This window comes from Hemicordylus capensis, chromosome 10 (genome assembly GCF_027244095.1).
Source record: "Hemicordylus capensis ecotype Gifberg chromosome 10, rHemCap1.1.pri, whole genome shotgun sequence".
NCBI classification, from domain to species: domain Eukaryota; kingdom Metazoa; phylum Chordata; class Lepidosauria; order Squamata; family Cordylidae; genus Hemicordylus; species Hemicordylus capensis.
The window spans coordinates 29,759,999-29,776,297 of record NC_069666.1 but is presented as its reverse complement, the minus strand read 5'-3'; the positions used below and the strand labels follow the sequence as shown (position 1 = coordinate 29,776,297).

Here is a 16,299-nt window from a genome sequence, read left to right as displayed (position 1 = left end):
CACTCACTCACTCCAGTTCTCCCTCCAGTTTCCACCCTGCACCCAGAGTTTCCTGCCCCTGTGAATGCCCCAGGGTGCACTATCTGACAGAAGCTCCTCCTTCCCTCTTTGCTTTACACCCGACATATATTTTATAGTTTTAAAACAAACACTAATTAAACTCCTTTCCTGACATTCACTCCTTCCTAAAATGGTGAAACAGAAGGGGGGATGTTTTCAGTGAATTCTCATTCACCAACATTCATACACAGAGGAAGCAAAAGTCTGAACCACCTTCAGCACTGAGAGCTGCGGCAGAAGTGTGAGAAAAGCCCGTCAGGAGTGCTCACTTTTCTACCGCTAAACACAGGCCCCCTTGTTCAAAGGAGTCTTCTGCAGCAAAGCAAAAAGAGAAGACTGCAAAACTACTTTTGTGTCCACACAATCAGTCACACTATTTGGAGTCAATATCTTCTGATAACTATCTAAGCCTCAGCAGTGCAGAAATCAAGACTATGCCAGGCATGTCCACAGTTCCTTTGAACTTTAAGCGGACATTAAATAAAGGCAAAATCCAGAAAGATCTCCAGACGCTGCGCTTAACAACCTGTTAGTGGAAAAGAACGAACTGTATCATTTCTGACCAGTCCCAAATTGCCTGTGTTTACTAACTTCCCTGAAACAAAATGTTCCTCCTTCTCCCCTTTAATTTTGACAAATCCCTCTTTATTGAGAGGACAGTTATAGTTAAAGTCCCATAGAAAGAAAACCATTTCTGGCTGACCGATGATCAAGCTTTTGTTCCATGGTTAACATCCTCCCTGTCTTAGTTGAAAAGGCCTCCACACAATGGGGCTCTAATACTCCAGCCACACTTAGAATCCTGTTAGTCCGAGCGGCTGCACCAGCCTGAACTTCCAGTAAGCCATTTAATCTTCTTCAGACATTAGCATTTTACCCCCACATGGCACCTCACAAAGAAACTGTGGAGGAAGCGATGTCCTCTCCCCACTTCCCGCTCCTTGCTGCCACCACCATGCACCCCCCCACCCGCTTTGAAATCACCCTGCATTAGAAGCAGCAGCAGCAGCAGCAGCAGCAGCGATCTTCCCAGGTGCTATTTGTCTGCACCTAACTGATGCTCCCTGTTTCAAAAAGAAGGGCATACAGAGAGACCCTAGAAGGAGCACAGCCTAAAAGTGAGGCAAATCCTTTTGTGTGTGCATTGATGGAGGAACAACAGGAAAGCAGCAAAGTCCTGGGGCCCCTGGAGAGGAACCTCCCCGTCCCTGCAGACCTGCTCGATGGGCGCTGGAGATAAGACTCCAGAGAGAGGGGGACAGAAGGGGCGGCCTGCATCCATTTGGACCTCTGCATTCCTCAAGAACAATTCAAGGCAATCACTAACTTTGCCGAGGAGCGACATGAAAGCCCTGGCCGGTGAATGAGGGTCATCTGCTCTTTATCACAAGGGTAAACCTCATCCTGGCCAGTTTCTAACCTTTTAACCCTGTGAATTCTTAATTTGCACATGAATAATGGAACGCCCAGCCTAGAATGCAACCTTCAGCTTCCAGTTCCTAACTTTTTAGAAATCAAGCCGCTTTGCTCTTTCCCGGCTCAAAGCTTAAACTAGGGGGCAGATTAAAGTTTTCGATTTCCAAAGGCAACACCAAGCCTTACACTTCTGAAACCCAAGATAAAGCAAGGTGCTGAAAGACGGGAGGGAGGAGGGAGGGAAGGAGGAGCAGGCCCAGGGAAAGGCCTTGCTTGCCCCCTGCTGCTGCTGCTCACAGGGGCTGGGGCTGGGCAGGCTGGGGCTTCTTCTTTCTTTTCTTCACCCTTTCCAAAGAAAAGGAGGGAGGGAGGGAGAGGAGAGGAGAAAGAAAAGCCCAGCCTCCACCTGCTTCCTCTGTGGAGCTTCAGCTTGGCCTCGGCTACAAAGAAAGTAGTTTTGTTCCCCAGAGCTGTAAAGCGATTGTCAGCCCAGCTAAAAGTTTATGTCCTTTCAGCACAAAACGCTAAACATTCTTTTGCATTTCCTGAATCTGTGTGAAGCAGAAGAGTTTATTTCTGATCCATTTATTTTGGCTTTGCAAAGTAGAGCTCCACTCCTTATCACATTTGTCTCATGAGATGTTAAGACATCAGATAATCACAGATTCTGGGACTATCTTTAAGTCAACACAACAAACACAGAAGAGCTATTCAGACGTTACATTGTATGTGCAGATGCCTGTACGCATGCACGTATTTTTTGTGGGAATTACTGCACATGTGTCCATTTTAAAAGTCACCCTGGGTACAGACCCCCTAAAATGCAGAGTGTGGGCAGGAAGGATAGAGCCAGTGTCCCCTCTAAGGTGTGCACACTCACACTTTTTTAAAAAATGTCCACTTAGCTAATTTTAGATCCCGCTCAGGTTGAATCAGGAAGGCCCCATTCTGAAAGCTCATTGTGCGCGCACACTACCTTGATACCACAGCCCAGAACAAAACTCATTCCCCACACAGAATTTAAAAAATGAGAGAACACACTGGAGGGAGCTGCAGCTGCATTGAATATAATGCGTTGATAAGTAGACACATGCATACAGATCTGCATGTGCGTACCCTGTACACAGACCATATGTGTGCTGAACGTAATGTCTGAACACGGCCAGAGAAAACACAGACTTAGGAGCCCGAAAAAGCTTCAGCCGCTGGGTAAAGTAAGGGTCGGTCTGCCCATAATCCTGACTGATCCCGTTATAGGTATGGTGACCCAATCATCATGTCATGAGAAGATGATGCCACAGGGGGTGGAACTACAGTACACTGTTCAAAACCAAAATACATGGATCAGAAAGAACGATCATCACCATAAGGGATGGGGAATGGGGGCAACAGGAAAGCCTGGTCAGCTGGGGTAAGGCCAGTCTCTGAGACCACAACCCCACCTGACTGTGCCAGGACCTGCAGGCAAGAAGAGCCCCCCCCCCACCTCCATCAAATGCAGCGCAGCAGCAGAAGGCCTGAAGGGTGCCCATCCACCGCCTTTTCTGGGAACTGAGCTCCACGAGCCTTTGGGGAACGCCCCGCCCCCACCCCGAGGGTTTCTGCACAGATTCAACACCACGGCTTCTTTACAAATTCTCCTGGCTACAGTGTTATGACGGATTTCCCTAGGAAACTTCGGAAGTCTTATTCCAGGAGCCTTCTTGCAAGGACAGCATCTTCCTTCTTTGCCTTTAGGCATGTATAGAAGGAGGGCCAAGACCACCTAGGCCGGAAGGCAGCAGCCGTGGCAGCGGAAGCCCAGGTCCCTGGGAGATTAAAAAGGCCACTGAGTCAGGAGCAGCGGGACGTGGTTCCCCCCAGTCTGCAGAGATGTGGGCTGAGCCACAGGGACAGCAGCAGGGGGACAGAGAAGACCACCTCACTGCTTCAGAGCCAAGGAGGCCCGCCCAGCCCCGCCTCCTCCCTCCACAAGCGCTCTTCTCCCAGCCAGACTCACATGCAGGGGGAGGCGCCTGGCTGGGGGCGGAGGGCAGTCTTGGACTCCACTGGTGCTCACCATCATCAGCTGAAGCAGGGAGGCAGAGCTCGGGAGAGCCGCCTGCCTCATTGCTTACAAAGGAGGGCCCTCCTCAGGCCCTCGCTTCTGCTCTGACATTAAAGTAAGATTCGCCAGGAATTCCAGAAGCCATTTGCGCAGCTAATGCTTTAGGCTGCAAGCCCATACGGGACAGGGAACCCGTTTCTAACCACCACCACCCACCGCCGCCCCGACTCATTCTTTTTGCTACGTAAACCACTCCGAGAACCTCTGGTTGGAAAGTGATATATAAATATCCTGAATACGAATCTCTGAACAAACCCTTGGAATCTAGCACCAGAAACTCATCTGTGCCCCATGATGGCCCCTTGGCAAACAGCTGTCCCTTTCCCAAAGAACAAGAGAAACGCGCCTCTTTCAGCTCCAGCAAGAGGACACCAGAGATGTTCATTTCAAACCCTTAAACCAGCACACTAACAAAATATGGAGCAGCAACATCCTTAGCAAGAAAGGCAATGCTATTATTTATCCCATTTCCATCTTCAGTATAGGACTCTTTTGTAAAGGAGCAGTGGATAAACTTTCCAAATAAATAAAGGCTTTTGAACATAGCTAATTCCTTAACAGTGGTCAAGGCAGGAAACTCAATTAGGGCAGATGCCAGGTTTGCTAGTGGGTCCAGTCCAGCTAGAGACCATCTCTACATTCACCCAACAGCTGACAAAAAGCGTTCAACAGATGGGGACACTGACAAACCCCAACCATTTTTAAGCAGCACTGAATGTCTGTGAAATTTAAATTCCCCTATGTTTGTGGAAGAATGCTGGCAATTTATTTATTTAACACATTTGTATATGGCCCAAAACACAAGTTTCTGGGTGGTTTATAACAAAATGCATTTTACCAGACCTAAACCACAGGAAGCAGCCACCTAATGCCGCAGTGGGGAAGTGACTTGATTAGCAAGCTAGAGGTAGGTTGCCAGTTCGAATCCCCTCTGGTCTGTTTCCCAGACTATGAGGAACACCTATACTGGGCAGCAGCGATATAAGAAGATGCTGAAGGGCATCATCTCATACTGTGAGGGAGGAGGCAATGGTCAACCCCTCCTGTACTCGACCACAGACAACCCCAGGGCTCTGTGGGCGCCAGGAGTCCACACCGACTCGAGAGCACACTTTACCTTTACCTAAACCACAGGAATGTGTGTTCTCACTCTGTACTGAAGGAGGTTTCCAAGCAAAGGGAGCTACCATCAATGAAGAACATGGGCACTTACTTGCTAAGGTCAGGTGAGCCTTTTGGCTGAGGATGGCACCATATTTATTCAGGGCCAAGCACTGGTAGAGGCCTTCATCCGACACTTCCCCTCGCTTGCTCTCCATCTCGCTGATGTACAAAGAGCCATTGGACAAAGTGTAGATCCGTTCGTTTTCCAAAACTTTTGCCCCATTCCTGAGCCATGTGATTGTGATGGGGACTTCTCCACGCGCCTGACAGTCTAACACCACCACCTCCTTCCTGGCAACAGTCACGTCTTGGGGCTCTTTCACAAAAAACAGTTCACTGAAGCACCATATTCCTGAGTATGAGAAAGAAAAACAGAATTTTCCCCTAGCAGATGATAATACATACAGTTGCACTATGTAACTAGCTTATCTGTCCAAAACTCAAGGAAAATAAAACACGATTGCTTCTCCCAAGTACAATAGGTCTGGCACTCAGTTAAATAAAGGATAGTTGATCAGTTGTGTTTCAGCTGATTAATCAATTAAATCTCACTGCCAGTCTGTGTAGCCAATACTGAGCTAGATGGACCAATGGTGTGACTCAGTATATGGCAGCTTCCTATGTTCCTATCTGCATAAATTGGGGTCTGAAGCAAGAAGAATGCCTTGTTTTCAATTATGCACATCTGTGTGATAGCAGAGAGGCATTCCAAGGAGAGGCATTCCCTCCTGTGAGCCAAAGAGGCAAGACATAATACCTCTTCTGAAACAGCATTTGATTTGCATCTGCAGTTTTGGTAACTATTTGCATCATGTAAAAACCATTGCCCACATAACTGGAGATAACTTTTCAGTTTATTAGAAATGGAATCCATGAATCTGACTGGTGGATCAATTACATGTTGAAACTTCCGAAGCAAGCATGCTCAGCAGGTGGGGAGGAGGACAGACTAGGGAGAGAGCTCCTTCAAAAAGTCTCTCCCCGCGCGGCCCCCCCCCCAAGACTAAGGCCCCGCGCAAGCAACCTGCCCGCCTAGGAGGCTGAGGAGGCGCTCTCCTCCTCGTAGCCCCCCGGAGCAGGACTCCCTCGATGGGGCTGCTGGGCTGGCATCTGCTCTGGACCAGTCCAGGCACAGCCCCAGCCAGGGAGAAGCCTCCCAAGCAACAGCCACTCGCGAGGAGGCTCCGTGCCGGGGACAGCTGCTCCCTTTGGTGAGCAAAGCCAGCCCGCCGCGGGAGAAGCGCGCCGGGTGCTTGCGGGGGGTGGGGGGGGGGACACTCGCTGGTCCCCGAGGTGCGCCTCTTGGACACAGGCACGGGCCGGGCCGGGGCGTCTCTCGGGAAACAGGATCGGGCCCTGCTACCAAACGCGAAGCAGCCGCCGCCGCCCAGCTCTTGCCGGGTTCCCGCTGGCGCAGCAGCAGGAGCCCTCGGAGCGGATCGTGTGCCCAGCGCCGCCTTCGCGGGCGGCAAGCGCGTCAGCCAAGGTCCCGAAGCTGGAAGGCGCCTCGGGCTGGCCAGCGCCCTCCTCCCTGCCTGCCTGCCTGCCTGCAGAGGCTCCGGCCGCTGACTCGCCGCCGGCCGCCCCGGAGCGGCGCTTTTGTCTCCGAGGCCCCGCAGCAGAACGACTCCCAAGCGGGCGCTGCACTTCACAAGCTCGTCAAAAAGGTCGCGGCCAGGGAGAGTCGTGAACGGCCAGTTTTACCGGGAGCCATTCGCCGCGCCCCCGCCGCGGCCAAGGCGGCTCCTGGCTAGGACGGTCCGGGCTGGGAGGCGCGCGCGCGCTCGCGGGGGCCCTGCTGGCCTCAGCCTCAGCCCCAGCCGGCGGCTCCCCTCCCTCTCTCGCCCAGCCGGGGAAGCCGCGGGCTCTGGCGGGGAAGGAGGGCGCGCCCCAGAGCCACAGCCAGAGCCTCCCCGCACCCGCCCCGCACTCAGCCGGCCTCGGGACCCCCGAGCCAGCCGCGAGAGACGCAGCGGCGGCAGCTCTGGGGGCGGGGGCGGGCTGCTGCGCTCCGGCGGCTGCGAAGGAACCGAGCGGCAGCGCCCGACGCACGTGCGGCCGGCAGGCAGGCAGCCGCCTCCGGCCAGCAGGAGGAGCGCCGAGCTCCGCCGCCGCCGCCGCCTCCTCCTCCGCCTCCTGCGGGCGGGCTGCCAGGCCAGGGTGAGAGGGCGGCGGCGGCGGCGGCGGCCGAGCCGAGGGAGATGCGCTGCTGCTGCTGCTGCTGCTGCGCCCGGCCGGGCCCCGGGCTCACCTGGGACGGAGAGCAGGAAGGCGACGACGGAGGGCGGCAGCGGGGGCGAGGTGCGACGGGGCGCCATTTAGCGGCGGCGGCGGCGGCGGCCAGGCCGGGCTCTCTGGGGCATGCTCGCTCCTCCGTCCTCGCTGGCTGGTCCGCCCGTCCAGAGGACTGAATGGCTTCTCTCCGGCCCCTGCTCGCTCGCTCGCTCGCGCCCGCCGGGGGGATTCTTTCTCCTCCTCCTCCTCCTCCTCCTGCTGCCCCCTTCGGGCCGCGCACGGACACAGTGTGAAAAGACAGGCGGGCGGGGGGAGAGGGGGCCGCCGGGCGGGCGGGCGGGCAGGCAGGCAAGAGAGGCCAGGCCAGGCCCGAGGGGGGGACGCGGGGGGCTCCCCGGCTGGCCGCGGCGGCGCTACTTTCTGCGCCTCGCCATTGGCCTTTGGCTGGGCCGGGGGAGGGAGGGAGGGGGGGGGCCCTGGGCTGCTGCGCTCTCTCCCCGCCCCCGCCTGGCCGAGCGAGGAGGCACCTGAGGTCAGCTCAGCTCTGCCGCCGCGCGCAGCCCCCGCTGCCTCCTTGGGAAGGGCCGGGGACGCGCCGCCAAGCCCGCTTGGGACGCCTGCGCTCCCCTCGGGGCTTTGCTCCCTCCCTGGCGCGCAGCATCCCCCGGAGAGGGGCTTCGCCGCTGCCGCCCTGTGGCGGGGCGAATGGGGCCAGAGGCCCCCAGGTGACCGAGGCGGCCTGCCCCCGCCTGGCCTCGCGGGTGGCTTTTGCTGCTGGACCCTCGGAGGGAGCCGGGAGCAAAGGGTGGGGTCTGCGCGAGCCCCATGGGGGCCGGGGGGGGGCTTCAGGCTGCAGCAGCACATGATGCCGCCTCCCTCCGCAGCATTCCGGAGAGTGGCCCGCAGCTCGGAAGCGCCGCTGGCTCCCTGCCCAGGAGGGGCTCCAGCATGCGGGGTGGGACCCACCTTGGCCTGAGCCAGCAGCCAGGCTCAGAGGATCCGAGGCCTGCCGGGCCCACAACCCCGCTCCTGTCCTGGCCACGGCCCTCTCTCGTACCCCCCACCCACCTGAGCCTTGATCCTCACACAGCCCCTGCTGTGGTTCAGTGTTGGCAAGTGTCAAGTGATGCACATTGGGGCGAAAACCCCGACCGCTGATGGGGTCTGAGCTGTCAGTAACTGACCAGGAGAGGGTCGTGGTGGACAGCATGTTGAAAGTGTCGACTCGATCTGCAGCAACTGTGGAAGAGGCCAATTCTGTGCTAGGGATCATTAGGAAGGGGATTGGAAATAAAATGGCTACTATTATAATGCCCTTATACAAAACTATGGTACGGCCACACCTGGAGTACTGTGTACAATTCTGGTCACATCATCTAAAAGAGGACATTGTAGAACTGGAAAAGGTACAGAAAAGGGCAACCAAGATGATCAGGGGCCTGGAGCACCTTCCTTAAGAGGCAAGACTACAACACCTAGGGCTTTTTAGTTTAGAAAAAAGACAACTGCGGGGAGACGATAGAGGTCTATAAAATTATGCATGGCGTGGAGAAAGTGGATAGAGATAAATTCTTCTCCCTCTCACATCATACTAGAACCAGGGGCCATCCCATGAAATTGATTGCCAGGAAATCTAGGACTGACAAAAGGAAGTACTTTTTCACATAGCACATTAAATCAACTTGTGGAATCCTCTGCCACAAGATGTGATGACAGTCAACAGCTTGGATAGCTTTAAGAGGGGTCTAGATACATTCATGGAGGAGAGGGCTATCAATGGCTACTAGTCGGAGGGCTGTAGGCAGACTCCAGCCTCAGAGGCAAGTTGTCTCAATACCAGCTGCAGGGGAGCAGCAGTAGGAGAGAATGCATGCCCTTGCCTGTGGGTTTCTCAGAGGCATCTGGTAGGCCACTGTATGAAACAGGATGCTGAACTGGATGCTCAAGCTGTTGAGGTGCCTGGAACCCTCTTCTCTGGCCCTAGCGCCACCCAGGAAGGTTTGAATATCCGGAAGAGCAGTAGTGGTTCATCCCTCGCTGTGCAGCTCTACCTGACAAATGGCCAAACTGCAGGCAGCACAACTCTCAGGCAGGGGAGGGGCGCCAAGGAGGAGCAAGCAACCTGAGCTGCCAGGAAGTGGGGGCAACTGTGCCTCCTTTGGAGCCTCTGCCCCCCCTTCTTGGGATGAGCCCCTAATGCTGGAAGGGCAATGAGCAGGCCAGGGTCCCTGCCTCCAAAACCCTGCACAGAATTGCTTTGGATCCCATCCATACACTGGAAATAAATGGAGGGGGGGACACATGTGAATCAGAACCACTGCCCATCTCCCCCTCTATGATAAACTCGGTTTTCCTCTGCCCCTTCATATATATATAGTTGATCTGCTTAGAAAAGGAAAGACTATACTGAGGGCAAGAATTGTGCATGATATTTTAAAGCAACCAGTCCTCTTGGGGGCACTTAAATGATGAGTGCATTGTCTAGCTTTTGTAGTGGTTGGAACATAATTGATATTTGATTGGACACCACCTTGGGAGAATTTTCTTAAAGGTGGCATAGATATTTCCTAAATAGTCAATTGGCTGCCTTTTCCATGGGGGAATCTACCAGTTTTTGTAGATTCTGTTTATAGTTTTCCTAGTATCGCTGATTTTGATTAATTGCTCTTATAAGTGGAGGCCTCCCTGAAACTATGTAAGGTATGAAGTGCAACACTTTGAGACTGATCAAGATTTCTCCACAGCGCTGCTGTGTGGCCAGCATAAAGTATCGTTTTACTTCCTTTAGTTGTGATGATTAAATTATTTCATGTTAATTTTCTGGTGTCTGTTGCTAATAGTTCAACACTAGGTGCGAACAGCCGGGGTGGAGGGACCCACTTCACTACCTAAATTAAACGACCCTGTTCATGTATTCCTAAGAAATGCTGGAAAATGCCCCAGCCTTTGCTTTCACTGCTGCCAGGGTTCAAGATTTGGGTTGACCTCCTGCTGCCAGCCCCAAATTGGAGACCTCCTGGAGGGAGGAGTTTCCAGGAGCTTGGCAGGGGTGCAGAGCCTCCACCTGCCTGCCACCCACCCTGTGCACACAGCTTCCGTGGAGAAAACTGCCTCCTCCTGAGAAGTGGCCACTGGCCTAATGTTCTGGGGAGCTACAGCATCACCTGCAGTTGGCTCTCATCTAGCCAGAAACAACCTTCCAAGGGTGCCCCAGGAAAGGCTACTGCAGCTTTTCTCTTTGGGATGCAGTGGACCTCTTGCCGGGGGGGGGTATTCTTCTCCCTTGCAGCCTTTTGCTCACATGCTAAGAGTGTCCTCCTAATGCTGGTTCCATTGATTTGAAAAGCTGAAGACTGAAGAGAAGGACCAGGGCCAGGGGCATAGCTACAATAGGGCAAGGGGAGACAGTTGTCTGGGGGCCCACTGCCTTGGGGAGCCCCCCAGAGGCAAGTCACATGACTGACTCCCCCAGCTGCGCACCCACCCAGGCTTCCTTCAGTTGTAGTCATCCTCCGAAATTGATGTGAGTGTTAAGACCTGGAGCTACCAGAACTGCATGTCTTTCTCTAGGACCATTCAATGACTTGCATCGTCCACAATTTACAAAAGCTTTAAAAAATAAATGATGATGATGTTTTATTGTGGCACATGGGAGATTATTTCTTTACTTCATGAGCTGAGTTTCAGTGGGGAGGGGGGCATTTTTAAATCTTGTCTCTGGGCCCACTCCAACCTTGCTACGCCCCTGACCAGGGCCCAGAGACGTCCATCACGACTACATTTAGTTTTCGTCTGGGCAGCTTTCTAGGAATCAGTCATTCCATTTTTCCTTTTTTAAAATCTATAGTCTCTTCTGGAGAAGGACCAGCAGATGCCCTCCCTGTGGTTCTGCTTTATCTTCTGGAGTCATGAGGAATTGCTGGTCAGGGAAGGCTCCGCCAGGCCTGCCCCCTTATCTGAACCCAACGGCCCTGCTCCTCTCCAAAGGGCCCTTCCTACCCACCAGCTGCTGTCACAGAGCCAAGACTGATGACCTCTCAGGAGCGTGAAGATAAACAGATCGGAAGCCTTCAAGTCATCTGCCTAGCCCCCCCCCCTCTCACACACACAGCCCCAGCCTTTAACATCTCACACCACTCCCCCCCCCACTGGACCAGTCTCTAAAAATCATTCAACATACCAGATTGCACCCAAAAAGTGGCTGAGGTAGTTCCAGGCCCACATGGAGTTAAAATATGCAAAACGAGGCAAAAATACAAAATAAAACAGGAGGGAATACTTTGGTTTGTTTTTGGACTGTGAGTGGAATTTCCATTGCACATTCATTATCTGTTGGAATGTTATCTCTTTATTTGAGCTATTTACTGCTCTTCATTCTAAAGGATTCTCAAAGCAGCTTAAAGTTACATTTAAAATCTTGCCTCTGTGCTCAGATGCGCTGTGGGACTTCGTATTATGGATTTTTTTTCTGCCCTCGGATTTGATCTGAATTATCTGAACAACTTGGAGGGTTTTCTGTGTGTGTGTGTGTGTGTGTTGCCTCACACAAAACTAAAGTCAAATTTAGGGAGGAGCCAGTGTGGTGTAGTGGTTAGAGTGCTGGACTAGGACCAGGGAGACCCGAGTTCAAATCCCCATTCAGCCATGATACTAGCTGGGTGACTCTGGGCCAGTCACTTCTCTCTCAGCCTGACCTACTTCACAGGGGTGTTGTGAGTATGTGTACTACATACTGAAGTATGTAATACACCGCTCTGGGATCCTTGGAGGAAGAGCGGGATAGAAATGCTAATAATAATAATATTAAATTTAGAAATATCTTCTGGAGTCTCTCTAGGTTTCCCTCATAAATTAACACTAAGACAAAAACCTCAAGTGGCATCTTATGTTCTTGCTTTGTAAATATCTTTGATAACTTTGATTTTGAAAAGCAGCATATAATTAATTATGATCTGTTTGTTGATGGTGCAGAGACTTGCATGGCTCTTGTGTCCAGCTTCCACTGGTCGTGATAACAAACCCGGTCCAAAAGGTGCAGATGCAACTTTTGATGTTTTCTCACCCAGCTGTGTGCATCCCATCCCATCCCTTTGCGGCAGATCCCCACATGGAGGAGCTGAATGGTGCCTCCCCCCCACCAGCCCCATCTAATCAGAGGTTTCTGGCACCGAAGAGCAGGGCCTTCACTTTAAGGATCACAATTGTTTCGTTCTTTCTGGACCATGGAACAGAGATGGAGACGGCATGTGGCTTTAAAGCACAACTGTGACCTGCATGGTCTTTCTGGCAACTTTGGCAAATCGTTTTATAGCTGCAGAGAAAGGAGAAGAACACAACAGGACAAAGAGGTACTGGGGCCATTTGCAAGACGGAACAGCTCCCCCATGTGGCACATCCTCCTGAGCAGCAACACATCCAGGGGCAACAGTCCCTTCCTGCTGCTGTGATGGGAGCTGATGCCGAACTGAAGGAATCCTGCATCCTAATCTGAGCATGTCCATGGAGTCCAGCATTCTGCCAAATACACTTTCCATCACCATTTTGCTGCTAGATGGGATTCCCTTCAGTTCCCACAGAAGTCAAGTGAACGGACCCCCTCAAGCAGCCCAGCCCATGGGGCTCTCTGCTGAAAGCCCCACTGAAGTGTTCCTCCTACCTTTCCCCCAAAGAGTTCAGGGTGTCATCCATGGTTTCCCCGTCTCCAGTCTTATAGTAAGCCTGTGAGGTAATTTAGGTTGAGAAATGGTAACTGGCCCAAAGTCACCCAGGAAGTGGTTAGCCAGGTGGGGATTTGAACCTGGTTCTCCGTAGGCCCAGGCCAGCACTCTAACTGGAGGGAACTGGTTTCCTGGATCCTTGCCAGTCAGGTTTTAGGCCGCACTGAAACGGCATTGGTCAACCTGTATCATAACCTAGATGTGGGAAGCGCACCTCTCTTGGTCCTTCTTGATCTCTCAGCAGCCTTCGATACCATCGGCCATGCTATCCTTCTGGAGCGCTGAAGCGGGCTGGGCCTTGGGGGCGTTGTTCTTCAGTGGTTCCGATCCGATCTCACTGGGCGATTCCAGTCAGTGTCAATTGGGGGTGAGGGTTCTGCACCCCGGCCCCTTTCTTGTGGGGTTCCACAGGGCTCTGTCCTTGTTCCCATTCTCTTTAACATCTACATGAAGCTGCTGGACCTGGTCATCCGTCAGTTGGGGGAAAGTTTTCATCAATATACTGATGATACTCAGCTTTATATTTCTACCCCTGGCCAAAGAGATGATGCCGCCCATGTGCTGGCTCAGTGCCTAGAGGCTGTCAGGACCTGGATGGGTCAGAACAAGCTCAGGCTCAATCCCTCCCAGACCGAGTGGCTCTTGGTCAGTTTGCAATCTGGCCAATTGCTGTGTGTGAGTATATCTCGTGATGGGTTTGCGCTTCCCTTGAGAGAGACGGTTCATGATCTGGGGGTCCGTGATCTGGACTCGCGGCTCCTGCTTGAACAACAGGTGGAGGCCGTGGCCAGGGGTGCCTTTGCCCGGCTTCAGGGGGTTCGCCAGTTACAGCCTTTTCTCGACCAGCGGGCCCGGGCAACAGTAACCCATGCCTTTGTGACCTCTCGTTTGGGTTGCTGGAATGTGCTCTTCCTGGGGTTGCCTTTGGAAACAATTCGGAAGCTTCAGCTAGTCCAGAATGCAGCAGCCCGCCTCCTCAGGGGTGGCCGTAGATTTGAGAGTGTCATCCCTCTTTTATGGTCGCTGCACTGGTTGACGGTTCGCTCCCGGGTCCAATTCAAAGCGCTGGTTCTTACCTACAAAACTCTAAGGGGGTTAGCACCAGTGTCTCTTGCTTCAGGCAACTGCTGTCTGGAATTACCAAACAGTCTGAATGAAAACCAGCCAGCTTTTTATCAGAATAAAATTTTATTCACCCTTTCAGGTTCTTCATGTATTAGCCTGCAGTTACATTCAAATCTATACAGACAGCTCATTCCAAGTTCCAAAATAATTCAAATGAACCGCCCCAGCACTGAGGCTCAACAGTTATCTGCCTTTGCTTGCAAGACTCGGGAGAGGCTCTGGAAGCTCCGTTAAGACCCACTGCTAGGCCAGCTGGGTGCCTTTGCCCAAGAAGCGCTCCCTCAAGGTGGGGCAGCAAGCTGCCAGGGCTTCAGTTCTTGGGCCCCACTCAGCCCGGACTCCCTTTCCGCACACCTGAGCGGGTTTCAGGTTTCAGGTTCCAACAAAAGCGCCTTCCCCTGAAGTAAGACTGGTGCATGAGCAACCGACCCCGAGGTGTGCATAATGAAGGGTGCGGGTGACAGCCCAAGCCAGAGGCCGTGACTGCCGCGTAAGCTGCTTCCACTGAGCACCGACCAAAGACAAGCCCCAGCATCAAAACAGCCACATTCCCGCTTTAACAAGTGTACAGAAAGCGTCGTGCTGAATTCATATGAATTGTTTGCTTTCAACGAATTGCACATTATTGACTGACTTTGGTTATGATGTGTTTTATTTGGTTTCTAGACTAAACAACAAAATAGAAAAATGCAGCTGGGGTGGAGTTTGGGGAATTAATGTAACGTGTAAACAAATTTAAGGGCCAAATTCTGCCCTGGGTGCATTCTGCAAAGTGTCTTGCACATATCCGATTGCTGAATTTGGCCCATAAAACCCTGTAAACGTCCCTGTTTCTGTGGAGCAATACTGCAAGAATTAATATGAAGAGGCATTTTGCTACAACTTAACACTGGTGTTCAAAAACAAAGACTGCTTTGAGTGCGAGGAAGCAAAGCTGAAAATATAGCTTGTTAGACAATTTATCAAAATATGATTTACCAAAAAATACACTAGTATATAAATTCAAACAGATTTTAAAATATCTCATTCAGGTTCATGCTACCTTTAACCTCAAAAGTTAAAAAACTAGAAATAGAAATGTAACTATTAAAAGCATAGAGCAGGCTCCAGCAGAAAGTTCTCCTGTGCAAGCGCCCTCGTGAGGAGAGGCAGTGTGCCAGGCCGGGTGGGGGGCGGGGGGGGCACTCGGCCACCCCATCAGAATTGGAGCTGGAGAGGAAGGCGGCCTCCCGCCCTGCAGCCGGGGAGAAGCACACAAGCCCTGCTGGCTGGCGGGAAGCAGCAACGGGCATGACTGCTAAGGCCACTAAGCCATGGAAAGATGCGGAGGTCTCTCTCGGAAAGACAGGCTAAGGTGCTTTGGAAAGTCTGGCGAAAGAGCCCCAGAAGACAGCCTGGCGACTGCTTGGCCATTCCAGAAAAGAGCCCCTTCCAGCCCACTTGCTCTGCTTTTTCACAGCTTCATTTTCAGTAGTTCAGGGTGCCTAGAAGGCAAATATTGTAAGAGGTAATTCAAGGCCGATGTTCAACCTTGTCAGTGTTCATTTTGCACCAGCTAAAAAAAAAAAAGGCAAGAGTTTGAAATGGCAAAATGCTGTTACGCAGACTGAAACTAACACTTTAAAAAAATACCATAACGATTCAGTTGCCAAATAAATACAGCAAGAGATTCCCTGGAATATATTTGCGTGTGTGTGTAAACTGTCAAACCGCAGCACAGACCAGAAGGACAGCCTGCTGCTTCTGGGAGGGGCTCAGTCGACTCCATCAAACCCCTGAGCATTTTCAATGGCCAGGTGAAGCTTGTCCCACAAGTCCTCAAAGGATTCATAGGAAGGCAAGTCCAAGCGGTTAAAACTGGAGGGAGGGAGGGAGGGAGGGAGGGAGGGGAGAGAAAAAGGCCACAGTGAGGTTCCCCAGACAACTGCAGGACAACTTGCAATCAACACAAACTGGAGTCACTCCAGGCTGTCCACACGGACTGCCCCACTTTCTGCTTCTCGCCCGCTTTGGTCCGTCCACACAGGGGGCTTTCATATGAAAAACTCTGGGTTCCATCTCCCCGCCTCCCTTTTCCCCACCCACACGACCCCGAGAGGGTAACCGCTCTAGCAGGTGCAACGCTGAGCTACTGGAATGGGTTTGCTGGCTTCTGCCAAGGTGAAAACCCTTCAAAGGCATCTTGGGGGAAACAAGCTAAGACAACCCCACCCTCCAAAAACCAGACGCAGCAGATGTGACAGCTGGGGGGCCTGCAAAAGGGAGCACTCCTCTCCTTTTTCAGTCCTTCAGTGTCTTGGAGTCCTTGGGCACTTAGAGCAGTGCTTCTGACCACAGCATGGCGCTTCTGCTGGGGCTGCACATTCAGGCAGCCAAAAGGTTGCCAGCGAAGCATCAAACCCCGAGAGCTGAGCCTTTACGGCCACGGGGTGCTTCCCCGGGCAAGTAAGAGGGTGGATGTGCACCAACACATAA

At 52.6% G+C, this 16,299-nt stretch overlaps 2 protein-coding genes across 5 annotated transcripts in view; both read right to left on the bottom strand.

The window, feature by feature from the left end:
- PRTG (protogenin) overlaps positions 1–7,186 on the bottom strand; it is a 73,209-nt gene extending 66,023 nt beyond the window's left edge. For both annotated transcript variants that reach the window (XM_053273188.1, XM_053273189.1), the window contains exons 1-2: positions 6,999–7,186; positions 4,797–5,099 (exon numbers count right to left, since the gene is read on the bottom strand). In XM_053273188.1, the coding sequence (XP_053129163.1) occupies positions 4,797–5,099; positions 6,999–7,065 (370 nt within the window). In that variant the 5' untranslated portion in view covers positions 7,066–7,186. The remainder of the gene's footprint in view (positions 1–4,796; positions 5,100–6,998) is intronic.
- A 6,682-nt stretch (positions 7,187–13,868) lies between these two features.
- The window catches only part of NEDD4 (NEDD4 E3 ubiquitin protein ligase), a 45,850-nt gene continuing 43,419 nt past the window's right edge, over positions 13,869–16,299 (bottom strand). The window contains exon 29 of one of the 3 annotated variants that reach the window (XM_053272523.1): positions 13,869–15,681. In XM_053272523.1, coding sequence (XP_053128498.1) covers positions 15,579–15,681 — 103 coding nt within the window. In that variant the 3' untranslated portion in view covers positions 13,869–15,578. The remainder of the gene's footprint in view (positions 15,682–16,299) is intronic. The other 2 variants (XM_053272524.1, XM_053272526.1) reach the window with 2 other exon arrangements.